At 52.1% G+C, this 27,588-nt stretch overlaps 1 protein-coding gene across 3 annotated transcripts; it reads right to left on the bottom strand.

Annotated features, from left to right (window-relative positions):
* TYRO3 (TYRO3 protein tyrosine kinase) lies at nt 1-27,538 on the bottom strand. 3 transcript variants are annotated; one of them, XM_025473121.3, is made up of 19 exons: nt 27,306-27,538; nt 14,134-14,317; nt 13,804-13,904; nt 12,873-13,043; nt 11,297-11,383; nt 10,398-10,513; nt 9,146-9,323; nt 8,321-8,466; nt 7,611-7,755; nt 7,096-7,225; nt 6,912-7,012; nt 6,544-6,639; nt 6,139-6,219; nt 5,621-5,713; nt 5,076-5,197; nt 4,568-4,677; nt 4,231-4,390; nt 3,867-4,003; nt 1-1,481 (listed from the first exon to the last, which is right to left on the bottom strand). In XM_025473121.3, exons 1-19 carry the CDS (start codon nt 27,343-27,345, stop codon nt 1,091-1,093), a joined length of 2,589 nt encoding a protein of 862 aa, XP_025328906.1. In that variant the 5' UTR covers nt 27,346-27,538; the 3' UTR covers nt 1-1,090. The 3 variants fall into 3 exon arrangements, with proteins under 3 accessions (XP_025328906.1, XP_035564634.1, XP_048960366.1); XM_035708741.1 differs by lacking the exon at nt 27,306-27,538 and adding an exon at nt 16,081-16,222; XM_049104409.1 differs by lacking the exons at nt 12,873-13,043; nt 27,306-27,538 and adding an exon at nt 16,081-16,222.
* Between the last annotated feature and the right edge of the window lie 50 nt (nt 27,539-27,588).

Below are 27,588 nucleotides of genomic sequence, written 5' to 3'. Positions count from 1 at the left end.
TTTGGTCTTTAGTTCTCAATTTTATTTCTGTTTTTAAACAGCTTCTAACAGCTTGGAAATATCCCTAACAGCAGGGGCCTGCCCCATGCAATCCCGGGGGGCTTCCCTAGCCAGGGCTGGGGTCCAGACTCCAGGAACTCCCCCTCATCCACGCCAGCCATCAGGCCTATTTTCTCTCTGTCTCTGGAGACTTGGGACAGAAGAGGGTCTCCAGTGAGAGGGAAAATTGGGACTAAGCTGCGTGGAAAGATTGAGCTCAGACACAGCTGCCTTTGTTAGTGTTAGGATATTTTGGGATTTGGTAGCATGCTCAGACAGACTGTGGGAGGGCGTAAAGAGGGGCTCCTGGACTCCTCTCTGGCCTCACGTGTTCCTGGGCAGGGCCTACAGTACCCCTTCCTCTTGCCAGGCTGGGTGCACTGCCTTTAGAGGCTGGGCAAATGGTAGCCTGCAGAAATTCAGCATGCCTTGCTGTGACCTGGTCAGCTGCACTTGACTCCTGGCCTAGGTGCGGTGGGCCTTCAGGAAGCGGACAACCATTCAGACCAGACAGTGCCCCACTGCCTTATACCACAGCACTTGGGACCTGACTGTATCAACCCCTTACCAACCCTCACCAAAAGGGGAATAATACAAGGGCATCTCTTTGTGAGGAGGAGCAAACCTGGGCACTTAAACCCCAAGCATGGGCAGGGTTAGGCCCCCCGAGAGTCAGAGACACCTCAATGCATGCACTAAAGCAGCAGGGGCAGCTCAGCCAGAGAGTAGGGGCCCACAGGGCTGGTTCTACCCTCCCCCAACTCCTCTCCACACCCATGGTAACCATGGAAACATAACCACCCCCTCCAGCCAGCTGCCTGGGTTTAAACAACCAGGCCTGGCCCACCTCCACCCAGCCCAAGCCTGAACTGATGCCAGGCAGGCCAGAGTGGCCACAGGAAGAACTGGGATTGGGCCATTTGGTCAGTCCAGGCTTCCAGTGCAGCTTGGGAGGACTACCACAGGAGCCTCCACACCGTGCTGCCTGGGCTGGGGTCAGACAGGGCTTTGTCAGCCAGCAGCATGGCCCCAGACGCCCTCTGTCCGTGGGCTAACAGCTACTGTGGGGCAGTAGCCCTTGCTGCAGCAGCAGCAGCCTCTGGGCCTCACCGACAGGGCTTTCTGGCTGCTGCTCCTCCTGCCTGGGCCGCTCGGCTAGCCCCCCAGGGCTGAGGATGTACCGATAGTCACTGGGGGTGGCCCCCACTGCCCCCCCACCATTGCCATCCCCAGCCCCGCTGCTGGCCTGGTCCCCGCCAGGCAGCTCCAGGTGGCCTCCCTCGGCAGGCTCCTCAGCTCTCTCCAGGTTGATGTACAAGGGGTCCTGGCTGGTGGACAGCACAGACAGGTGGCCCAGGATGCTCTCCAGCTCCATCCGTAGGCATGTAAAACTCGGGCGCTGCTTGGGGTCGGCACTCCAGCACTGGTACATGAGCTCATACCTGGGCAGAGAGAAAGGTGAGGGGAGGTCTCAGTGAAGGGGAAGCTGAGGATTTTGAAAGAACCAGGATTCTGGGACGCCTGGGTGGTTCAGCGGTTGAGTGTCTGCCTTCAGCTCAGGATGTGATCCCAGGATCTGGGATCGGTCCCACATTGGGCTCCTTGCGGGAAGCCTACTTCTCCCTCTGCCTGTGTCTCTGCCCCTCTCTCTCTCTGTCTCTCATTAATAAATCAAAAAATCTAAAAAAGAAAAAGAAAGAAGCAGGATTTTGAACACTTTTCTTTAACACACCCATATATAGGACTTACTACGTATCAGGCACTCTTCTAAGTGTTTTACGTATATTTATTTCTCACAGCAACCCTATGAAAGAAATGATGCCTATGTTATCGATGTGGAAACTGAGGCCCAGAGAGGTTAAGAACCTTGACTAAGGTCACCAAGGTAGAAAGTGATGGTGGAGCTGGCTCTCCAGAGTCCTTCCTGGGCTATGTTGGGTACTAGGAGTGTTTTTGTCTTGAGGAACACAGCAGGAGTCAGTGTTATTTAAATGGGAAGCATTTGAACAGCCGCCCTTTGTCCTAAATCCTCACCCACTCAGGCTGACTTAAATCTTCATTGTTCATAGACACCTTTGAATCTAGAAAAGCTTCCAGCCCTCTCCCCGCAGGAAGGAACACCTTTTACATACACTTTCAGGAGCCTTACAGATTCCCTGAGGTCTTATCCCTGTTCCCTAGGAATGCCTCAGGCTTCTCAGGCTTAAGGAAATAAAAAAAAAAAAAACTAATGTAAAGGGGTTGAGACCAGATACAATCAGAGCAAATACCTGACTCTAATGTGCCCACAACAGAAGACCCAAACACTCTCCCACACACTAGCCCCTTCTGACAGGCGCCCCTAGTGATGGGAGGAATGGTGCCAGACATCGAAGTCCGAGGCCATGGATATGTGGCCAGGCTGGGATACATTGTCAAGGCTGTGCTAGGAGCCAACTGGCGCCCGTCCACCAGGCGGCCTGGTAGGAGGCCAGTGCCCGCCCTATTGACAACACTAGCTCTGGCCTGGGAGGAAACTAAGCCGGGGCCTGGTCCCACTGCCCAGCAGAACCTCTGCAGCTCCAGATGCCCAGGCAGGCTACAGTGATAGGGTGGCCTGAGCTCCTGCCCCTGCCATGCCCTGAGCTGTGCTGCATGAGTAGGAGGGGTAGGGCCTGGCTCTGGCACTCAGATTTCCCTCTCACCCACAGTCCAGGTTCAGGGCCCTTCAAACCCACTGCCCTAGAGAAAGAGGACCCCACCACACAGGCCGGGCCTTCCTCTGTCTGTCCACGTTCTTGGACCTCTGGTGGTTCAACCCCACAGCAAGAAGTAGGGAGTAGATTCCTTCCCTCCTTCCCTGGATCACCGTGGACTCCTTTCCCCTGGTACTAGTGAAGAGGTCCTCCAGGGCCCCAGGGAAACTCTGGCTTGCACAGGGTGGGAGACCACACTAGAAGAGACAAATTACATTTGGCGGCGGCATCCAGAGGCGCATCTTATAAAATCAGAGGGCTCTAGGTTCACATCCCAACTCATCTACTTAATAGTTGTGTGACCTTGGCCATGTTACTTAACCTCTTTAATCTCAGTTCCTCATCTACAAAATGGCGATAATGATAGTCTTTTCCTTACAGGGTTTGAGAGGGATTACGTGAAAGAAAGCCTGTAAAGTACCCAGCTAATGCTAGTAACACAGTCTTCCAGTCTTCCAGTCACGAGGGGTTCACTGACACTCCCCTGTGCAGGGGGGGATATCCACCCTACCCCAATCCCAAAGGCTCCAGGCATGCAGAAAGGAAAGAAAGCAGTTCCCCCTCCCCGGGATGTTAGATCTTCCTACTCCCTCAAGAGGAGGCCACCATCTACCTGCAGCGACGCCCCCTCCCTGTCTAGGGAGGAATGCGATGGAGCAGCAGTTTTTGTTTTTGTTTTTTTTTGCCCGGGTGCAGCCCTCTCTGAGGAGGAGGGAGGATCTAGGCCTAGGAGGTTTTCTTAGACTAGCTGGGGACTGAGAAGGAGCAGGGGTGGGGAGGAGGCACCATTGCTCAACCTATACCTTCTGCCCTCAGGGTTCCCGGTTCTCCCTGGAAGCTGGAGAAAATGGAGTTTAAGAAAAGGTGGAACAAAAAATACTGGATGAGAAAGTGGTAGAGAAAGCAAACAGGGAGGTGGCAAGATGGAGAGGCAGTTTGGGGTGGAGGCTGGCCTTCCCTCTAAACACAAGGACATTTCCACCAAGAAACACAAGGTCCAGTTGAGGTTCTGAACTCCCACTGGACCCACAGCCAGCACCCGAAGCCCCAGATTCCTCTCTCCTCCCGGGATCCCCTTCCCGGGGCACTCACACGTCTTCTATACACTCTGGAGGCTGTTTCAGGCGGTTCCCGCCGATGAGGTAGTTGTAAATCTCAGCGTTCTCAATGCCAGCATATGGCGTCTGCCCACGAGTCATGATCTCCCACATGGTCACCCCGAAGGCCCACTGGGACAGAGGCAAGGTGGAAGGGGAGACGTCATTAGGTTTTCCTGAGCTGGGCAGAACCCTAACACAAGCACCAGGCACATCTTAGGGCTCAGAGGTCTCATGAGGGGGCAGCCAAAAACCAAAGAAGAGACCTGGCAAGATCCCTGAGGATCCTAAAGGGCCACCCATGCATTAGGCCACGCTGCTTGCATTCCCACCAAGCCTCCCTGTGCCACCCTGCTCACCACGTCACTGTGCACGGTATACAGGTTGTCAGCCAGGCTCTCCAGGGCTAGCCACTTGACAGGCAACTTGGAGGCACAGCCCTGGCGGTAGTAGTCCCCACTATAGATCTTCCGGGAGAGCCCAAAGTCAGCTACACACACTGTCATGTCTTCTGCCAGCCTGTGAGGGGTGGTGAGGGATGGAGTCAGCCTTCCCCCATGCTGGCAGCCTTACGAAAACCAAGGCGTCTTTGCTCCCCAGCTGTCCCCACGCATAGCACATGCTATCCCTGATGAGAGCTGACCATTAGCTAGTCACCACCTGCTCCGTCCCACCCAAGTCCTCCAGAATTCATACATGCAATTCCGAGCAGCCAGGTCTCGGTGGATAAAGTTCCGGGAGCTCAGGTACTCCATGCCACAGGCAATGTCCACCATGAACCGGACCAGGGTCTGCAGGGGCAGGTCCTGGGGGGCAGACAGGGCAAGCTCAGGCTGGATCTGCCCACCCAGCCAAAGCCGGATGGATGGGGTTCCCTGGCCAGAAAGCCTGAAGACTGTGCTTGGAATTACTGAAAGGAGGGGGACAAAGGGGCTTCCCAAGGTTAAGAGGCTTTGGCAGATCTGAGAGAGTGTCAAGACACTCCTAGTGTGGGGATCCAAAGGTCTCTTCTTCCAGAATGGGCCCTTGCCCACACTAAAATTCCCAGCTTTGGGAGAGTGAAGGAAGCCTTCTGACATAAAAAAGGGTCAAACCCAGCCTGCCTCTTCTTAACCAGCTTAATGATCCCTGCCCACCAAGCCAACCTCTCTCCCAGGGTCTCTGTCCCTTTCCAACTCCTGGCCATTACACCCCAGGCACTCACAAAGGGGTTCTCTCCAATCCGGGAGGCAAGAAGGAAGGCATGCAGGTCTCCATGCTTCATGAAGGGCAAGATGACCATGGGGATGGGGAGGCGGCCTTTGGCCCTGCTACGGAGGCTCACCCCTGGGAACAAGGGAGAGTCAGGAGCAAGGCACATAACAGTCAAGAGACTGCTTGGGTGTCTGCACCAGTCCCCAACCGGCTAGGTCCTAACTCTAGCCCTGGCTCTGCTACCTCTTTTCCTGGAAGTCCACAATGGGCTGGTGATACTTAAGATTTGGCTGCCCCCAGATCTCTGTAGCATCTACTTGTCCCCTCCTCTGCTCACACGAGCAGTCTTCAAGTATAGACTCTTGGTACAGAGCCTGCACACTATGCACCTTACCTGGAGTCAGACCAGATTTCAGCCAGGACCCTCCTTGCTCTGTGGCTCTCTGCTTACTCTCCAGTTAAGTCCAAACTTCTCTCCTACAGGCTGCCCTCCCACCTTGGGGGAGCACAATTTCAGCCCTATTGTCTATCTCCCTCCTCTAGGAAGGGGCTCACCAACAAGCTTGGCCACATGTGGGTGGTCAAATTCCTTCATGCAAGCTGCTTCCCTGAGAAACTCTTCAATGTCGCTTGAAGCAATGATGTCAGCTGGAAGAAAAGGAGGGAGGGAGGGAATAAGGGAGATGTGCTCCCAATTCTAACCCAAGACTCCAAGGCCTTGTCCTTCCTGGACTGTCAGGAAACACTCTGGCCACAGAAGAAACCCCCATGGAGTGGGACTATCCAACAATTCCTCCACTTGCTAATGGTCTTCCCTTTGGTTTGGAAAGACCAGCGTCTCCAGAAACCAAAGCTTTAATCACCCGGAGTGAGCCCCAATCACCGCTGATGGCTGGAAGCAAAGGCTAGGGTGCAAACGTGTGTGGGCTTATGCTTTTGACTTATTCACATGGCACATGTGGCATCCTAGTTGGTGCTAATTCTTCTTGGAAAGTCCAAGGGCCCAGGAGAGCCTGCTTCCACATCAGTCACCCCTTCCACTCCTCACCCCATGTCTACTATTTTCCACTCACCTTTCAGCATCTTGACGGCCACTTTTACAAAGGAGCCATCCTCCTGCTTCAGCTGGGCCTCCCGCACTGAACCAAACTCTCCTAGGAACCGATTAAAATGATGGTGAGGCCCTTTACCCTACCGCCCCCACCCCCTTTTCTCCAAGATGACCCTCCACAGGGACCTAAATCACTACACTCTGGGGCCACTGCAGGAGGCTCCCTTATCTGCAGCCAAAGGAAATACACTGGGAGTGCTCCCCAGCCTTCCTCCTCCCCAGCCATCATTCCCCTCAAACATCCCACATCCAGGAGTCTACAAGCATTTCCTGTCTATAGGAGCTTCCCCAAACCCACACCCCCAAAGTGACAGGAGCAATCAAAGACAAACTCCACTCCTGCCAATCCCCATGCAGCCCCACACACCTTTGCCCAACATCCGGCCCAGGGTGAACTGCTGCTCGGGGATGAGCACATCCTCCAATTTGTCCTTGAGTTCATCGCTGATGCCCAAGCTGTCCACTGTGGTGAGAAGAGTGTTAAGAAAGAAGAGGGGCCTCTCTGTCTACTGACTCGCACCCCAGGCTCCACCCTCAGGGCAGACATGAGCTTAGTTTGGCTCTCCCACAGCTAGGATGGCAACCTCCACAATGATAGGTCTGTGCCTTTTCTACTACTGTGTGCTCAGGACTCATCAATGTTTGGACACACTGGTCAAATTAATGAGCTAGCAAAAAAGAATACAGACAGGGGTATGAAGACAGTCCATTTTTCCTACAATTCCTCACACTCACATGTGGCCTCGATGCGCTCAGGCCTCTCCCGATTGAAGGACCGGGCTGCCCGGAAGTGAACGGCTGGCTCCCCCCGGGCCATGACACTGTCAAAGGCTTGCCTAAGGGGAAACCCAGGACTTGGAGTCAGCTCCAACATGTTCAGTCACCACTTGCCTCTCCCTCCATGTCCTTACCCCCTTACCCAAACCGTGTCTCCTTCCGCCTCTTTCGAAGCAGGATGAGGGCCAAGGCAGCGGCTGTCACCAGGGCTGTCAGGACACCCAGGACTACAGGCACCCAGGATGTGCGGCTGTGGGGAGGGCCCTGCTGGCCTGTGGGAGACAGGGGCAGTGGCATGAGCTAGGCTGACATCAAGGAGTCCCTTTAGAACTTTCCAATGGCAGCCATCTGGCCTGGTCAAGAGATTCTTCAAGTCAATAAAGGTCCCGAGTGGAAAGAAGCTCCAAAGGAAGTTCCAAGAGTTCCTACCCTGTCAGAAACAGTCCCTGGCTGTTGGAACCTACAACTTGACCAGGGATTTCAATGCTGGTTCTGGGGCAGGGGGTGGAGAATGCCATATAGTTCAAATACCAACCCTGGCTTCAACTGCTGAGTCTTTGGGTCTATTAGGAGCAAAGGTGCTGCCAAGCTCCTTCCATCAATCTAGATTGTCCTTGAAAGCCTTGATCCCCTGTTCCCTTCCCCTACAGGCCTCACCTGCATGGTCATGAGAAGAGACCACCAGTGGCTGACTCCAGGGCCCACAGCCAACTGCATTGGAGATGCACACACGCACAGTCAGGTCCTTCTGAGGATCCCAGCCTGTCAAGTTGGCCCTGGTCCCATCCACCGTCAGCTCACCCTGCACCAGGAAAAGCCCCCATCCCACATTTGAGACTGAGGAAAAGGCCTCCAAGTAGGACCTGAATGCAGCAAAAGGTCTAACTAGGAGGCAAGGGACACTGTGGGTTCAGGAACCTCAAGATCACAACCTGCTGGGAGTCATCACATTCCTGTTCCAGCCTGCAGAGGCCTCCCCGGAACACAAACAGGGCTCAGTGCAGCGGGTGGAGGGGGGGATGGGAGGAAACTAGGCTGGGAATAAGACAGCCTTATCGGTGCCCTCCCTCCCCCAGTTTGCGCCCTCCTCCAGTTTGTGCAGGAATGTGCTTCCTGCTTTACAAACAAAGTGGCCATCAGATGCAATCCAAACAGGAGACACAGCCCAATAAGGAGGGAAGCCTGCAGGGGAAGATGGGAAAAGTGGACTCCCTGGGGTGGTGGGAGGCCCAGCCCACCAAGGACAGCCTTTTTGAAGCTCTAAAGATCTTAGAAAAAAAAAAAAAAAAAGTCTTAGAGTCAGGAGAGCTGACTCTAGTACACCTAGAGGGGACAGACTTATCGCCCCTTATCTGGGTGCCCCTTACCTGGGTTCCGTTGTCTTGAACCCAGGACAGTTTGTAGGGTCCCAGGGGGCCTTCCAAAGGTCCCTCGGGGATCACTTCTTCCCACTCCAGGATGAGGCCTGAGTCTGTGCGGATGGCATGGAGGTTCTGGGGAGCGATGGCTGGGGCTGTACCCGAAGACAGAAGACCACTAAGAGCCCTGCCCTTCCCACTCTCACTATCCCATGCTAGCCTTTGAAACCAGCTCCCAAAACCTACACAGCTCAGAGAGCTACAGGTGTGGGTTAGAGCTTGCCAGTGAGTTCTGACTGCTCTCACCTATAGTCCTCTGGAGGAGGGTGAGCAATGGTAGGACCCATAGCACCCTGCTAGGGCTGCTCTTGGTTACTGCCTCAGCAGCATCCTTCACCACTTCCCCCTCATTAGCCCCACCAGCATTTTTGCAATTGCTAAGAGAACTCCAAATTCCTGCCACAGGATCTTTGCACTTGCTGTGCCCTCTTCTGCAGTGATCTCCCCTCCACCCAATGTGGCCCATTCCTTCATTCAGACCTCAATCTCTTTATGGGGGTATGCCTGGACCACCCTGGGGGCACTTTCAACACCCAATTATCTAATCTTTTCTAATTTGCATACCTACTCCACCCTCTAGAACTAAAGCTGCCTCGGAAGTGGCTGGATTCATCTAGTTCATAGGTATGCAGCAGAAACTCTGTTTGCTGAATGAGGCAGGAACCTCCCTTTCCAATAGCCTCTCTCTCAAGCAACTTCATTCAGAACTGGAGCCAACATGGCCTCTTCCCTACTCAGGCCCTGCCCAGCCACTCTGCTCTGTAAGCCCCTTACCTAGACCCTTTGTCCGAAAGGGTACCCAGTCAGCATACGGAGAAGGCCCCAAGGCGTTGGCACAGCGCACCCTGAGGCTGTAGTTGGTGGCAGGTGCCAGGTCCCGGAGCAGGCAGGTAAAAGGTGGCACGGGGACCACAACAGCCAGGACCTCCCAGCCTCCTGGCGCTTGTGTCACCTACAGAAGGGCAGTAAAGTAATGATGGAGAGGAGGGAGATGGATGATAGGATAGGCATGGGCAGGAGCAGGGGGCCAAGAAGGGGGGAGGTGGATCTTGACTTAATGCTTCCTCTAAGCCTATCAGCAAGAACTTGCAACTCACTCCCTCCCACCAGCCTCCACTCCAATAACACACCAGCTTCCACACCTCCATGCCATTGCAAATGCTGTTCCCTTGCTTGGAATCACCAGTTCTTCCTAGCAAAGTCCAGCTCATCTTTTAAGACTCAGTGTAAATACCACTTCTTCCTTCAGAGATTTTCCCAACTACTCCAGAAAACTCATACCTTTTTGTGCTTGGTAGAATAGTTACCATTTACTGTAACTACACACCAGTGCAAAGTCTCAGTTTCTCAAGGGGTGGGACTTGTCCTCAGGTTCTAGAGGGACATAGGCATATCCCCTGGTCTCTACGGATTCCTTGCCCAGGGGCAAGGGGTACAGCCAAAGGAAGGCCAGAGTGGGGCTCTCTAAATGGTACAGCCCAGAGAAGGGGCCTCTGCTGCCTGGGGGAACTGCCCAGAGCAGTTTCAAAGGTGCTCATTAATACCTTTGAGTAAACAGATGAAAATAAATAAGGCTGCATTGCCTTTTGTTTTTGATATTACCTTACCCAGGTTTTCCCCTCCTGGGACTTAGAACCCCTTCCAACCCCCTTGTTCTCTTTGGCATGCATGCGTGGGGGGGGGGGGGCGGCGCAAGGGTATAAGGAATCAGCTAAATCAAAGGTTTGGGGTTTTGCCGACATGAGAAAAACTCTTCCAGGCATCCCAAATCTGCTCTAGTGATCTGCTTTCCAGCCTGAAGAATGTACGGGTTGAACCAATTTGCCAAGTCACTTGGTTGCCAGAGCACCCTATGATGAGAGGCTGCGGGCTGGGCTGTTCCCGATAAGGGAGCAACACGTGAAGAGAGCTGGTGACCAAGCCCCATGGACAAGCACAGGTAAATGTGATACCACTGTGAACAAAGTGCCACTGAGGCAGCTGCAGAACAAACACAGCCAGGATAGCCTGTCCTTCCTCTCCCTACCTGGACAGTACAGGATTGGAGCAGGGCCCGGCCATCAGCACCTGGCATCCAGGCCACACTAGCGTTGCTGCTGGAGAGCTTTGTCACTGTAATGTTGAAGGGGGCTGCAGGCAGTGCTGTGGACAGGGAGTAAGAGTCAGTGCCCTGGGAGGACAGGAGGACGCAGAACGCATGGGAGTCAAGCCTTGAGTCCCTCCCTAGGGTTCAGGCTTCCCCCCATCCTGACAATGGCCACTCAGCTCTCCCAGGACCACAGTAATATATGAGCCAAGAAACCAGTAGGGGATGGTTGCCCATACCAGGGAGTGTGGGTTGCAGAGAGAGGTCGCCTCTCTCTGAATCAGGGGCTCTGTCTGACTGAGGCATGGATAAAATAGTGGGACAGAACCTTGGCCTTGGGAGATACAAATGAGAGGCAGTCTCTCCAGCCACAACCCATTCCTCCACACACTGGCTCTCTCCCTCCCCGTGTGCACACCAGCCCTTTGATCTCCACTATCATCCTGCCAGGCTGTATTCCCCAGCTCCATTCCCTCCTCAGGGACTGGCAGAAGCAAGGTTGGGCATGAGCCTTGACCATCTCCTGCTGGCTCCCTCTCCCTCTCGCGCACTCTCTCTCTCTCTACTCCCTCCCTCTCTCCCCCTCCCTCCTAAGGACTCTGCTTCGTGATGGGAAATCTGCTGTGACGTCAGGTTTCTATTCTCATCTCAGCCATGGCAGGGTCTCAGGTGCTCTCACTAGGGATGGAGCTCTGCCAATTAACCCTTTATCTCTTGGGTCCCAGCAGGGCTGCGGGAAGCTGGAGCACACAATGATTTTAACTTCACCCACTGCTGGACAGTGGGCTGAAAGCCCCCCTGCCTCACTCACCCTCCCTCCCCCCTGCCAGTCTTCCTACCTTGAAGGCGAACAGTGGCTGGGCGAGAAGAGGCCAGGCCTTTAAGGTTGTGAGCTTCACAGGAGAACTCGGTGCTCTGGGTCACCCCTGACGCCAGAAAACCTCAGTCAGCGCCCCCCAAGCAGCAACTCCCATTCAGTCTGGGACCCCGGGAAGGGGGTTTATGTGGGCTCTGGCTTTGAAGATCCTAGAAGTCTCTCCAGCCAGAGGAAGGGGCTAGACAGTGGGTATGTTGGAATGAACAGAGACTTTGGAATCTAATGAGCCTGGCTATAAACCCCAGTGCTGGCGCTCTGCCCTCTCATCTCCCAGACTGGGAGCATTGGGAGAAGTGAATGATATAACACACATAGAGTGCATGGCACACAGTGAGCACTTGAGAAATGCTGTACTACTCCCCCTGCCTCAATTCCACCTCCCACAGATAGCACAAAGCTGCCTCCCTCCGCTGTTCACTCCTCTATTGTACATTCCCGAGCCCTTCTCTGCTCTACGCTGCATCATTGTTGTATTTGCAGATTCTCTGCCTTGCAATAGTTCTCAGCTCCTTAAGCATGTGTCTTGTCTCCCCAATTACACTAATTCCTTGGGGGCTGGACTGACGGCTTCTATTTTTTTTGTTTCCCTCGTTCCCCTGTGGTGCCTAGCACAGTGTGGTGTGTGGAGTAGGAGGTCAGTGAGTGCTTATTATCAGGCTGGCTGCCGGAGGGTCTCAACCACGCACATCTGGAGAGAACTGAACCGAACCTTCCCTCTAATCAGCTCCAACCCAGCACTTCCTGAACAGGCCCGGCAGCCCATCTCTTTTCAAGATTTATATTGTTGGGGAACTTGGCATGTCAGAACCTATCCCTCCCCCCTTCCAGTACGTGAGACAAGCTTCAGTCTCCCAACTTTTTTGGTCAGGTCAAACCTCGACCAGGAACATTAGCTTTATTTCACAGATAAGTGAGCCTCACAAGCCTCAGTATGTGCCTAAGGATCTTGGAGTCCAGGTGGGTGTGCAGGCGTTGCTGCTTTGGGTCTAACTGTGCGGAGGTATGGATAAATATAGTCATTTGAGAAAATGTCTAGAAATTTCTGGAAAGGCCCATTAGGAGAGGAGGCTCTTGTTTCTTTGTGCTGCACACCACCGCCCTCCCCGCTTTCTTTCTCCCTGCCATTCCCCACTCTGCAGCCCTACACTCTTGTCTTCTAGGCAAGTCTGCCAGACACTCCTCCTAGCTCTGCGTGGGCTGGTTCCTGGCTCCTTCCCTTGGGAGGGGTGGGGGAAATGGGTGCCCCTGGTTTCACACGACTCATCTCCCAGGGCCAGCTGTGCACGAGGCCTGGACTACTGTGAAGGATGGAAGGAGGCTCTGGAGGCCTCAAGCACACCCAGCAGGATCACTACGAATCAGTCCACCTGGACAGCCTGGTACACCTGACTAATGAGCTTAGTAATGGTGCAGCTCACCTAGCCAGGCACAGGGGTGTGCTCTGGCCACCACCAATAGCATCCTTGGGCAATGTGCATAGATTTGCACTCTGCCAGCCTCACCACCCCTACTCAAAGCCCCCTCCTGAGGCTCCTCACCTGTTACATTTAAAACAGAAGGAGAGGGAGCGGGTCCCCCAACCTTTGTGCCTCCTCTCCACCACACAATGGTAACAGGTTCAGGGGGACCCACGGCCTCACAAGACAGTTGGAAAGGGGCATTGGGTGGCACTGCCAGATCTTTTGGCTCCACAGTGAAAAATGGCACACCTGGGAAGAAAGGGAGGTGGGGAATGAGCCTTGCCACCTCTGTTTCCAACTACCCAAACCACAAGTTTGCTACCATTTGCAGCCCTCCGTGCAGAGGTCCTAAAGCCCTTATGATTGAGTCAACTGCAGAACAGGCATCTAGCTTGAGGGGGAAGCTTCTCTTCTTTGGGCACCTTAGGAATATCCTTTATGCTGTCCCCTTGGGCATAGTAGATTCTCTCTTCCGAGACAGCCCTTCTCAGAGCAGGGGAGGAGGGAGGGTAGGGAGCTGGGGGGAGGGTCACAAAGGGAGGGGGAGTGGGCGGAAGCTTTAGCAGAGTTCTGCTGGCAAGCCCCAGATCCCCGTTCAGGCCCCTTTGTTACTTTCTTAGTCACTTTGTTTTCCTGGGTTGAACAGCTCTGAGCTCCCGCAGCTGCGGAGCCTTCCTCCCCTCCCCCATCCCTCCCCCTCCTGGCCTGGCCACTTGGCAGGACTGGGTCCAGCCCCAGATGGGTGCTTGAGGTTTGCTGATCAAACAACTGGAATGGACTGCACCATGGGTTCTGGGTTCTTATTGTCCCCTTGGCTGTGAAATACCCAGACTCCAATGAGTAAGGTCTCCTGATGTCTGGGGTAGGCCTGGAGCCTGGTGCAATCAGGGCCCAGAGGGCAATGGGGCAGCCCAGCTTCCACTGAGCTTTTTCTTCTGCAGAGGTGTGGTCACTAGCAGACAGCACCTGCTCCAGGCCAACATGCCCACCTGTATCTCTGCTTCCTCACCTTCTACTGTGAGCCATACTGGTTGGGAGGTCTCCGTTTCACCCCCATCCTCCACCTGGCACCAGTACCGGCCTGCATCAGAGCGCTCCACTGACTTCAGGCTGTAGAAACAGGATACCAGGCTCGCCTCCCAGAGTTGGCAGGGGGCGCGCTGTGCTGGGCCGACTCAGTGGGTTCAGCCTACCCCCGCTTCTGGAAGTTTCCATAGGTTGCCAAATAAAAAACCCCAGACTTCTGGGCATCGGCATTGCCCCCAACTCCCAAGCCCCAAGGAGAAAGCACAACGTGTCCCCAGGCTGGCATGCCACACCCTCCCCCCTGGCCCTGCACCTGAGGAAGCCAATCCAGTGCTGCTCACTGACTGGGATGTACACCTGATCCACACTCTGGACCACAGCCCCGTCCTTCACCCACTGTATCTCAGGCTCCTCCATTCCCTCCACACTGCAGTTGAGCTTCACCGGCTGCCCCTGAGACACAGTCAGCTTCACTGGGGCTCCCATGAGCTTCAGGCCTGAGAGGTGGGAAGGAGAAGGTGTCAGCCTGCTTGACAGGGACCCTGCCTCTGGAAATATCTCCCCTCCTCTTCCAGAACCTAGTGTCTGGTTCGCAGAGCTTATTCTCAACTAATGGTCAAGAAAGCAGAGGTTGGACGTGGGAGGGAGAGAAGGTGGCCGGGGCCTTGGCTGGGGGACGAAAAAAGACAAGCTATCCAGGCACCATTTCTGCCACTGCCAAGCTTCCCCCAGCTCTATGAAAGTGCCCTCTTCCCCATGCCTCCCGACTGGGTGATGTGAAGTTCAAGCCCAACCATCAAAAGGAAGGCAGGCCAAGCTAAAAAGATGGGGCCCTCTCATCCACCTGGGGCAGGTACTGCCTTGAGAATGACTGCTGCACCCATGGAGTGCAACAGGCGGCCAGCTCCCTGCCTCTCTAGGTGTCCGGCCAGACTTCAAGCTGCTGCTGGCACCCCCTTGCACCCCACCCTGGCAAATTAAACAAGGCTGAGGAAGAGAAGGAGGGGGTGCTCCCCTGAAGTGGAGAACATATGGCTGCAGAACCACGTCAGATCAAACACATGGCAGCCTTCCTGGCAGCCACCCGCTCTATTAATACCTGAATGTGTGCAGGGGCGGGTGCTAGGGAGGTAGGAGGTAGAAGAGAGCAGAGGGGCCCTGAACAGAAGCCCAAGACCCCTGAGCTACTGTCACACCAGCAGGAGCCACCTTGCAGAACACTATCCTCTGCATGGACACACACACACACACACACACACACACACACACACACACCTCCTAGTCTCCTGGCATGTTTTTAAGCAGAGGGGCAGGTGAACTATCCAAATAGTTGAATCCAGTCCTGCTTCTCCCTGCCCTTTGCTGTGTGACTCTAGGCGAATTCCTGGGCTCTCTCTGATCCTGAGATACACACTTTTCAGCTTGTAAATACTTGTCACTCTTTTCCTTCCCTAAGAATCTCATATGGCAGGGAGTACAGTCTCAAAACAAGGTGCCAGCTCTGTGGCTGCTGCTTTTAGCCTGTGTCACAGGGCACAGAGGGATAACCTCACACCCCATACACACCCAACAGTCCCAGAGGGTTGTAGTGTGAACTTGAGATGCAGGGTGCTGCGAGGAGCACTCCTACAATGGGCAAATGCCTCAGGGGCCATGTGGGAACACAAGGCTGACCCCCACAAAGACCAGCAACCTCGCTCCAACCCATCCTCTCCAACGTCCTCCGTTTCAGGAAGCTCTGAGTGGGTACAGGAACTAGAGTCTGTCCAGATGTTTTCTGTGCCTGGGCACCCTCACAGCCCTTGTACCTAAATGGTGTAGGTATGCCTCTTGGGGCTCAGTCCAGCCCCTGTGGTTTCCGAGCGGGACTTTCATGTGTAGGGCGGGCTGAATGGGGTCCCCAGGACTGCGAGGGGAGAGCAAACAACTAGATACGTCGAGGCGGGAAAATCCAGTTCGGAACAGCCCCCTCTGACCACTCAGCCCACGGCCCCACTCCTTTGCCTTCCACCCCGCCAGAAGAGCCCCGGACGCGAGAAAGTTGGGGGTGGGGCCCCTGCCGGGGGACCCGCAGCGGACACGGCGCGGCGCCCCCGCCCCCCGGCCCCCGCCCCCAGCCTCGGCCTTGCAGCGTGGGTCCCCCCACCCAAGTCTCCGGGCCGCCCGGGCCCGGGGCTCGCTCCGCTGCGGTCCCTGGGCGCCCACCCGGCCGCGCCCCTCCGCAGCCCCCGGGTTCCGCCGCCTCCCGACCAACCCCTACCTGCGGCCGCGGGCTCCGCGAGCAGCACAGCGGCCAGACCCGCCAGCAGCAGCAGCGGCGGCGGCGGCGGCGGCGGCGGCGGCAGCGGCGGGAGCCCCGGCCGCCCCATGCTCCGCCTCAGCGCCATCGGCGGCGACGCCGCACCATGCCGGGCCCGGCCCGCGAGCGAGAGGGAGGAGGGAGGAGGGGGAGGGGGAGGGGGAGGGGGAGGGCCGGAGGAGGAGGAGGAGGGCCGGAGGAGGAGGGCCGCGGGAGGGGCGGGGGCCGGCCGGGGGCGGTGCTGGGGCCCGCGCCTCCGAGACCCGCGCCCGCTGCGAGTCGCGGCGGCGGCCGTCAACAGCGCGCGGTCCCCGGGGCCGCCGCTGGGCCACCGCGCTCCTTCCACAGCCGTCGCCGCCGTCGCCGCCGCCGCTGATTCATGTTCTCGGAGCCGCCGCCTCCTCCCCAGCCCGCCCGCCCGCAAGCCTGAGCTCGTACCGCCCCCCCGCGGAGCCTCGGGCCGCGCGCTCCGAGCGCCTACCCCGCCGCGGGCCCCGCCGGCCCCCGCCCGCGGGCCTCCCCCCTCCCCTCCCCCCGGCGCCGCGGCACCCCCGGCGGGCTTCCTCCGGGCCCGAGGATCGGCCGGGGGCCGGGGCCCGGGGCGCACCCAGCCACGCCCCTCCATCCCCTAAACACACTCCAGCATCCTTTCAAACCCAGCACTCCGGGTCCTGCCGTCCAACCTCGCTGGAGCCTCTACCGCACCCCAACTTTCGTCCAGCGTGTGATGCCACAATCCCGTCCCCCGTCTCAGGACAGAAAGCATCTCAATCCCCTAAATTCCCCACCAATCAGGGCCCCCGAAATCGTGACTCAAGGCTCCCCACACAGGACCTACTAACACCCCTTCCTGCCTCTTTCTTGAGCCTTTCCCCGAAATTTCCCATATTCCTGCTCCATTTCCCACCCAAGATCTCCAGGATCTTGGCGGGGGGTGGGGGGGTGGGTTCCAAGATCTTTTTGCTAGTCCTCAGGTTTTATATCTGACATCCCCACTGATAGGCCAAAGCCCCATTGCCCATGTCTTTTGGGGCTGTCATTCTTACTAGCTGCTTCCTCTGCTTCTACCCTCCCTGCCCCTATCCCCTAGGACATGGTGTGAAAGTTGGCTGTGTCCTCACAGTATCCAATAAAACATTTAGCTATTATTAGTGGACCACCTTGCACACAGTAGGCATTCCATAAATAAACAGACAGATGCCTGTTAAATTAATGAATAATTGCCTCAGAGCTTGGCCTGCCCCACAACCAGTAATCATGAGGGTGGCTGTGCCCAAAGACATCCTGTCAGGCAGATGCAGAGCTGGTTCCAAACGCAGCCTACCAAGCTTTCTCCCTGGGCCTCTGCTGCTACCTGTCCCCTGGAGCCCACTCCAGAGGGCCCTTCCTAGAAGTCCTGCATAGGGAAGAGGAACAGGCTACTCAGCCCCCTGTTTCCTGAAGCCTCACTGGATCTTTCCAGGGATTCTCCCGAGCAGCAGGGGCCTGCCTCTTCCTCCACTTGGCCCCATCAGTGCTTGCTTATTAATTATACTAATGATAACAACAACAGCAGTGCTGGTGGCACCCTCAGACCCAGCTCCGGGCGCCCTCAGGTGGCAACACAGGGAGAGACTCCAAAAGGACAGACTTGGAAGGCAGGGACCTGAGGTCTCTGCTTAGCTGGGCGCTCTGCCAGTTTTCTTGGGTACTGTGGGTGGGCTATAGGACCCTTTTTTAAAGGAAAAGATTTGCTCTGTTCCGGAAGCCACAGCTTCTGAGTTTGGGCTGAGTCGGATCGGGGCAGGCAGACAACAATCTGGGGCTGAAGCCAGGTTCGCCAGGGCAGCGCTACTGCGGCAGCATGGCTGCTGCAGCTCTGCACTCCTGGAGGCCCTCTCCCACACCTCTCCTCTCTCCAGGGGACTTCAAGTTTCCAGTGAAAGAAAGCCTCCTATGACTCTAGTCGACATTGGAAAGACCTCTCCTAGAGGATGTTGAACCCAAAGCCCAAACCCAAACTTCCACTTCTTCTTCTTCCCTCATTTCCTGAACTCTGACAGGGAAGCCCAGCCCAAGGACCACCTTTGCCACCAGTCAAGATGGGCTTCTTGGACATGTCATGGATTCCACTGCATTCTGCACTCTGAGCCTAGACGAACTTCCTATTTCGGGGCAGGCCTCAGGCACATCACTTTTGCCCTGGGGCAGCACACTTTCCTGGAGTCTCTGCTTTCTATATTCCTGCTTTTTTTTTCTTTTAAGATTTTATTTATTTACTCATGAGAGACACAGAGAGAGAGAGAGAGGGAGAGAGGGAGAGAGGCAGAGACACAGCAGACGGAGAAGCAGGCTCCATGCAGGGAGCCTGATGTGGGACTCGATCCTGGGTCTCCAGGATCACACCCTGGGCTGAAGGCGGCACTAAACCGCTGAGCCACCCAGGCTGCCCTATATCCCTGCTTTTGAACCCTTCTCAATTCTTAGTATTTCTATTTGCAGGGAGGGGAGGGACTACGGGGTCCTGGTCTGTTGACTTTCTAGCGCCCACATTGAGTGCTTTCCTTCCTTAGCCCTAGCAACCCATTCTTACCTCTCTCTCTCACGGGCGTGCTCTCTCTCTCAGCATGGTATAGGAACGTGCTTTAAGGGTATGTGAACAGGTGTGATTTTGTGGAAGAAGCATGTAGGTGGGTGAGAGGGTGTGCATTGTGATGTATGAGGGAGGGTGTGCATTTGTGCAAACTCTAAATGTGACTGACACTTTGTGGGTGGATGGGGAGAAAGTGCCTGTGTGTGTGTGTGTGTGTGTGTGTGTGTGACTGAAGGAGGTTGGCTAGCTGTGCAAATACATGCCTGCAAAGCCTCCCTTCCTTTTATAAACACAGTGCTTCGAAGGAAACTAATCAAATCAACAGGAAATGTATTTGACATAATGCAGAAGCAGCTGTCCCAGGAGTTCCTGTCCTCAGAACAGAACCAGAACCAGCTATGATCTACCCCAGGGGAGTAAGAAGAGACCAGAGGGGAGAGGAAGGGCCAGCAGCAACCCCTTTTTATGGATGGAGATAGGTTGGGCCTTGGCATCTCCCTACTTGGGTGAATTATGTGCCTATTCTATCCAGGACTGCCAAGGAGGCCAGGGTAAGAGAGAAAATACAGACAAACCTGCAAATAAAAACCATCTGCCCAGGGATGCCTGGGTGACACAGGTGGTTAAGCGTTGGACTCTTTTTTAAATTATTATTATTCATGAGAGACACACAGAGAGGCAGAGACACAAGCAGAGGGAGAAGCAGGCTCCCTGCGGGGAGCCATGGGGAATACATCCCAGGATCCCAAGATCCCTGTTGGACTCTTAATTTTAGGCTTGAGTCACGATCTCAGGGTCTTGAGATCAAGCCCCTAGGTGGGCTTGTGCTGGGCTGGGCCTGGAGCCTGCTTGAGAGTCTCTGTCTCTGCCCCTCCATCCCCTCTTTTTTTTTTTTTTTTTAAGATTTTACTTATTTATTCATGAGAGACACAGAGAGAGGCAGAGACACAGGCAGAAGGAGAGGCAGGCTCCATGGAGGGAGCCCAATGTGAGACTTGATCCCGGAACCCTTGGGTCATACCCTGACCCAGAGGCAAACACACCGAGGCATCCCAGACCTTCTCTCTCTTTAAAACAAGCATACAGGGGGATCCCTGGGTGGCGCAGGGTTTGGCCCCTGCCTTTGGCCCAGGGCGGGATCCTGGAGACCCGGGATGGAGCCTGCTTCTCCCTCTACCTGTGTCTCTGCCTCTGTCTCTCTCTGTGTGTCTCTCATGCATAAATAAATAAAGTCTTTAAAAAAAAAAAAAAAAAAAAACAAGCATACAACCCATCTGCCCATAGTAGCAGAATCCCTTGATGGCAAATTCCATTAGTCTCAGGAAGCAGCTGTTTCAGCTTCTTCAGAGTTAGGACCCTCTCCTCCTGTCCTCCCCACTCAGGGAAGAGGCTGTATGGACTGAGAAGGAACAAGGTGAGCCATATGATCAACTCTGTTGAGTTGATCTTGAGCAAGGTGAGCCTTGCTGCCCTGTGATCAGGGATCCATTCTTTCTGAGCTATTGGTTAAAGAAGTGAGTTGGGGGATCGCTGGGTGGTGCATCGGTTTGGCGCCTGCCTTTGGCCCAGGGCGCGATCCTGGAGACCCGGGATCGAATCCCACGTCGGGCTCCCGGTGCATGGAGCCTGCTTCTCCCTCTGCCTGTGTCTCTGCCTCTCTCTCTCTCTCTGTGTGACTATCATACATAAATTAAAAAATTAAAAAAAAAAAAAGAAGTGAGTTGGGAAATGCCACTCACAGAATGGGCGGGCCACAGACTGCACTCCCCATCACCTTAGAGAAGCCAGGGAGTCCACTCCTTTGGGCCTTGGAGGAAAACTGCCTGCAGGTGTGATGCCAGGGGCACTGGGGATGGCTGCTGCGCCTGCCAAACATCCCTTGCCTGAAATTCCTGAGTCAGAAACAGTGCCACACCTTGCCCGTGCGAAGATGAAGCAGAAATGCAAATACCTAGGACTGTGACGTATAGTCACAGAGGGACTTTCAAATAGTCAGACTTCTCCCCCAAAAGCAACTTAGGAGGCAGGAAGACAGTAATAAATTTGGGGTTTCTGAAATGACAGATGGGTCCAAGCATGTGGAAGAAAAAATTTGTCTCCTTCAAAATTTTACCTAGGGATGGATGGCTCTGAAAGGAAGAGGTCCATGTGTGAGTGAGGGCCCTCATTAGCTGAACAAAGGAAATACCTGTGTGAGTGTGAGGATATTTGTTTGAATGCCCTATATCTAGCTGTCTGTTTCTCTTTTTGATCCTCTAAATACATCCTGGCAAGTGATACTTTTCTGGTTCTATTTTTTTTTTTTTTACTTTTTTTTTTTTTTTTTTAAGTGGGCTCTATGCTGGGTGTGGAGTCCAATGCAGAGCTTGAACTCATGACCCTCATATCAAGACCTGGGCTGAGATCAAGAGTTGGATGCTGGGGAAAAAAAAAAAAAAAGAGTTGGATGCTGGGACGCCCAGGTGGCTCAGTGGTTGTGCATCTGCCTCCAGCCCAGAGCGTGATCCTGGAGACCCCGATCAAGTCCCACATCATGCTCCCTGCATGGAGCCTGCTTCTCCCTCTGCCTGTGTCTCTGCCTCTCTGTGGTGTGTGTGTGTGTGTCTGTGTGTGTGTGTATCATGAATAAGTAAATAAAATCTTAAAAAAAAAAAAGAATTGGATGCTTAATCAATTTAGCCACCCAAGTGCCCCTAAAAAACGTTTATTTTATTCTTTTAAGATTCTATTTATTAGTCTGACAGAGAGAGAGCACAAGCAGGGGAAGGAGCAGAGGGAGAAGCAGCCTCCCTGCTGAGCAAGGAGCCCAATGTGGGGCGAATCCCAGGACCCCGGGATCGTGATCTGAGCCAAAGGCAGGTACTTAACTGAGGCATCCAATTGCCCCTAAAAAAAAATTTTATTATGAGATTTTTTAAAAGATCTTATATATTTATTAATGAGATACACAGAGAGAGGGAGAGAGAGGCAGAGACACAGGCAGAGGGAGAAGGAGGCTCCATTCAGGGAACCCGAAGTGGGACTCCAGGATCACGCCCGGGCCGAAGGCAGGCGCTAAACAGCTAAGCCACCCAGGGATCTCCTACTGTGGGATATTTTAAACATATACACAAGTAGAGAGAAAAGCATAATGATCTTATTTATTTATTCATGAGAGACACAGAGAGAGAGAGAGAGGCAGAGACACAGGCAGAGGGAGAAGCAGGCTCCACACAAGGAGCCCGATTCAGGACCCGATCCCGGAACTCCAGGATCACGCCCTGAGCTGAAGGCAGATGCTCAATCACTGAGCCTCCCAGGGGTCCGGAAAAAGGTATAATGAATCTCCAGCGTATCCATCACTCTGCTTTGGTATTATCTTAGCTAATTGTGTTCTATTGTCCCAATTTTTTTATTGTTTTCCTAGAGTTTTTAAAAGCAAATCTTAGCCGTATTATTAATTTCAACTGTAAATATTACACTGCAGCAGACTCACACACAAAAAAAACCCTCATCCATATATAGGTTCAGTTGGTTACATATAGAAATATTTATAGATATGTATATATAACAGTATATGCAGATATATTTCCTTTGCCAGCTGAGAAGGCCCTAAAACCAAGACATCCCAGCAGTGATGAGCATACCAGCACCCAAATCTTGGTTTCTAATCCCATTACCCAATAAAAGGAACTAAGGATTTTTGGAATAATGGCTGATTCTAATATTGGAGCAGGAAGTATACAAGATGATCTTGGAGGATCTTGTAGTGCCAAAAAGTAAAGAAGTATTCAAAAAAGCAAACCCAGAGACACCTGGGTGGCTCAGTGGTTGAGCATCTGCCTTCTGCCCAGGGTGTGATCCTGGAGTCCTGGGATCGAGTCCCAAACCGGGCTCCCTGCATGGAACCTGCTTCTCCCTCTGCCTGTGTCTCTGCCTCTCTCTCTCTCTCTCTCTCTCTCTCTCTCTCTCTCTCTCTCTGTGTCTCTCATGAATGAATGAATGAATGAATAAATAAACAAACAAATGCAAACCCAGACACAGGCACACATACACGATGATGGGGTCTATCAAAGGGTTAAATATTTTGAATAAATAAATTACTTGGGAGTATAGACAAATCTCCCATGCAGAAGAATTATAAAAAAATTTATGTAGATATTCCACTCTTAAGGAAGGGGTAGTATCCCTTCACATTCAAGTGTGGGCCATGCATAGGGACTTCCTTACAAAGACGATGGGATGGAAAGCAGAGGTAGGGGAACTAAGTTTACAGTGGAAAGATCTGAATTTCTTCTGCCAGGTGATTAGGAGATTAAGGTTAGCACCAACAGTGGTAAGTCATTTTGATAGTAGGTGCCCCTGATACAATGTGATAAAAATGACATTTCAGCTCTATGTTCTTCCTCCCCAAAACCCATAATCCCAGTTTAATCATGAGAAAAACATTAGGCAAATCCTAGTTGAAGGATGTTCTGTACAATCCTACCAGTACTACCTTAAACTGTCCAAGTCATCAAAAACAAAAAAAAGTCTACAAAACTGTTACCATTAGAGGCATCTGAGTGGCTCAGTCAGGTGAGTGCCTGACTCTTGATTTTGGGTCCAGTCATGATCTCAGGGTCCTAACTAAGATCCAGCCCTGTGTCAGGCTTTCCATTCAGTGGGGAGTCAGCTTCTCTCTCTCTCACTCTCCCTCTCCCTTTGCCCATTCTCCTGCTCATGCTCTCTCTCTTTTTCTATGAAATAAATAAATCTTAAAAAAAAAAAAAAAAAAAAAAAAAAAAGCAAGCCTGTCACCACCAGAAGAAGCCTAAGGAGACATGACAATTAAATAGTCTTGATGGAATAGAGAACATTAGGATAAGGTTGAGGAAATCTGAATAAAATATGGACTTTCGTTAGTAATGAGGTGTCAATATTGGTTCATTAATTCTTTTTTTAAAAAGACTTATTTATTTATTTGAGAGAGAGGGAGTGCATGTAGGAGCAGTGGGAGGGGCAGAAGAAATCGGAGAGAATCTCAGATTCCCCTTGAACTAGGAGCCTGAGGTGGAGCTTGATCCAAAATCAAGAGTCAGATGCTTAACCAAGTGAGCCACTCAAGTGTCCTGGTTCAATAATTCTAATAAATGTACTGTATTAATGTTAGATATTAAAAACAGGGGAGGGATCCCTGGGTGGCGCAGCGGTTTGGCGCCTGCCTTTGGCCCAGGGCGCGATCCTGGAGACCCAGGATCGAATCCCATGTCAGGCTCCCGGTGCATGGAGCCTGCTTCTCCCTCTGCCTGTGTCTCTGCCTCTCTCTCTCTCTCTCTCTGTGTGTGACTATCATAAATAAATAAAAAAATTAAAAAAAAATAAATAAATAAAAAAAAATAAAAACAGGGGAAACTGGGACTCTTGGCTGGCTCAGTAGGTTGAGCATGTGATTCTTGATTTCCATCTCAGGGTCCTGAGCTCAAGCATCAGGCATAGATCTTACTTAAAAAATGGGTGAAGGGTACCTGGGTGGATCAGTCAGTTAAGTGTCTGCCTTCCACTCAGGTCATGATCTCAGGGTCCTGGGATCAAGTCCTGCATCCGGCTCTCTGCTCAGCGGAGAGTCCACTTCTCCCTCTTACTCTCCCCTGTTGCTCTCCCTCAATCCTTCTCTCAAATAAATAAATAAAATATTTTTAAAAAATGGGATGGGGGTGTCTGGCTGACTCAGTCAGAAGAGTATTGACTCTTGATCTCAGGGTTATGGGTTCAAGCCCTACTTTGGATGTAGAGATTACTGAAATAAACTTTAAAAAAATGGAGGGTGGGCAGCCCGGGTGGCTCAGCGGTTTAGTGCCACCTTCAGCCCAGGGTGCGATCATGGAGACCCGGGATGGAGTCCCACGTCAGGCTCCCTGCATGGAGCCTACTTCTCCCTCTGCTTGTGTCTCTGCCTCTCTCTCTCCTCTCTGTGTGTGTCTTTCATGAATAAATAAATAAAATAAAATAAAATAAAACATAAAAATAAAAAATAAAATAAAAAAATGGAGGGTGCCTGGCTGATTCAGTCAGTGGAGTGTTGACTCTTGATTTTGGGGTTGTGGGTTCAAGCCCCATTTTGGATGTAGAGAAAGATTACTTAAAAGTAAAATCTTCGGGGTTCCTAGGTGGCTTGGTCAGTTGAGCCTCTTACTCCTGATTTTTGCTCAAGTCATGATCTCAGGATTATGGGATTAAGCCCTATGTCAGGCTCCGCTGTGGGACTGCAGCCTGCTTAGTATTCTTTTCTCCTTCTTCTTCTACCACTCCTTTCCCCCCACCCTCTCTCAAAATAAATAGATAAAAATAAAATCTTTTTAAGAAGTGAGGAAACTATGTTAGGGTAAATGGAAACTCTTTATAATTTTTCTGTAAATTTAAAACTATTCTAGGGGCTCCTGGCTGGCTTAGTCAGTGGAGCATGTGACTCTTGATCTTGAGGTCATGAATTTGAGCTTCACATTGGGGGTTGGAGATTACATTAACAAATAAATACATAAAGGGGTACCTGGGTAGTTCAGTTGGTTAAGCCTCTGCCTTAGACTCAGGTCATGATCACAGAGTTCTTAAACCCACATGGGGCTCCCAGCAAAGAAGGGATTCTGCTTCTATCTCTCCCTTGCCTCTCCCCCTGGTTCATGCTCTCTCTCTCTCAAATAAATGAATAAAATCTTTTTTTTTTTTTAATTTTTATTTATTTATGATAGTTACAGAGAGAGAGAGAGAGAGGCAGAGACACAGGCAGAGGGAGAAGCAGGCTCCATGCCCCGGGAGCCCGATGTGGGATTCGATCCCCAGACTCCAGGATCGCGCCCTGGGCCAAAGGCAGGCGCCAAACCGCTGCGCCACCCAGGGATCCCCAAATAAATAAAATCTTAAAAAAATAGATAAATGAAATCTTAAAAGTATTCTAAAATAAAGTTTATTTTTCAAAAAAATATCTTCATATTGAATAATTTAAAAAAAAATCCTTATTATCATATAAAACCCAGTTTGTGTTTAGTTTTCCCCAATAGTCTCAAAAAACATCTTTTTACATTAGGCTTGTTTGAATCAGGATCCAAACAAGGATAATATATATATTTATTTATTTTTTGCATCTTTTTTTTAAAGCTCACATATTTAACTGATAGTCTCTTATGTATTTATAAATCTATAAAAGGTCCCCCTTCTATCCTGGACAGGAAATTTAGAGAAGAAACTTGGTTATTTGTAGAATTTTCCACAACTGGGGTTTGGTTCATTGTATTCTTGTGTTATCATTTAACATGTTCTTCTATCACCCATATTTCCTGTAGATTGGTAGTTAGATCTAAATCCTTCACTAGATTCAAGTTCAATTTTTTTGGCCTGAAGGCTTCTTGGGAGATGTTTTGTACTCCCAAATGCATCAAATCAGAAGCAAAATATGTCCAGTGGTCTCACTTTTAGCTGACCCCTTGATGTTCATAAGTTGGCAACCTGATCCATCATATGTAAGAGCCTCATCGACCTTTCACCTAATAGTTTTATCAATCATTGATGATCATTGCCTGGAGCGATGATTTTATTAGGGGTTGCAAACAATGATTTTCTACTATCATTCTTCCAGCATTTTTAGCTCTAGTTCCCTTTCCTCACTCCCCATAATTTCTGACCAGGTCCAGTACTATTTTGGATCCTAAGGATGGCTAAAGCCTAGTAACTGAAATTTACTGCTGCAGTTGTGACCAAGAGAACTAAAGAAAGATTCTATAGAATTCCTGGGAGCTTTTAGAAATGCATATTTTTGGATCCTGTCCAAGACTTACTGAATCCTAAAGTCTTGAGGGTGAGGCCCAGTAATTTGTTTTAACAGGCCCTCAAAGAAACAAACAAAAAAACAAACAAAAAAACAAGCCCTCAAGGTGATTCTGATGCCTGCTAAAATTCAAGAACCGATGGACTAACACTGGCTGCCCTAAGATGGCCTTCAGTCAAGCAATGATTTATTAAAGTCCTAAATTCATAGCAACATCCTGGTTGCTGAGCACTACTGATGCATAAAAGAAGGCCTGGTGCCCCCAAAGAATTCACAGTCTATTCAAGAGAACAGCACAGAGGCTAGTGAAAATGTGACCAGTGATAGCTGATAATTGGCAGTGCATTCCCAACAAGCCACACAAGTGGTAAAGTGGAAGAGTCCAAGGAAAGCTCAGTGAATAGGCCTGGCTGACAGAGGGTTTGTGTGTGTGTGTGTGTGTGTGTGTGTGTGTGTGTGTAATATTTTATTTATTCATGAGAGACACTGAGAGAGAGGCAAAGACAGGCAGAGGGAGAAGCAGAGTTCTTGCAGGGAGTCTGATGCGGGACTCAATTCCTAGACCTCAAGATCACCACTTGAGCCAAAGGCAAATGCTCAACCACTGAGCCACCCAGGTGCCCCCTGGCAAAGGTTTTAGAGTACACTCCAGCTAGGACTTAAAGGAAAAGAAAGACTCTGTGGGTAGGAGGAGGGAGAGAAAAAAGGAAGGATTTCCAAGAAAAGACATTTTCATGAGCAAAGGCAATCAGGCTGTTTCCTTCTCTCTTCTCACTAATACCATTCCTACAGCGTTTCTCGCCTTTCCTTTCACATGCTTATCTTCTTGCTCACCCACAAATCCAGGGGGGCGGTCATCTTGGGTACTGCCCATGGGTTTAGGATGTGATCATCCGGACTGGTGAGCGCAGAGGGGCGTCTGAAGTACAGTTTGCCTCTGTCACGGGTGTCGTACGTGCAGAAGAGCCTGTGCCTGCTGTACATCCGAAGGATGAGTGTTTTAAGTGTCAGCACAGAGCTTACGTGGTGGGGTAGAGCAGGAACTAGCCGTATTTCTCCGGCGCTCAGGGTCCCCCGCGCAGGGGCACCCGGCTGGCTCAGTCGGAAGAGCTTTTGC

The sequence above is a fragment of the Canis lupus genome, chromosome 30 (assembly GCF_003254725.2).
Source record: "Canis lupus dingo isolate Sandy chromosome 30, ASM325472v2, whole genome shotgun sequence".
Lineage (NCBI taxonomy): Eukaryota > Metazoa > Chordata > Mammalia > Carnivora > Canidae > Canis > Canis lupus.
Note: the sequence above shows the minus strand (reverse complement) of the source record. Positions and strands in the feature narration are given on the sequence as shown.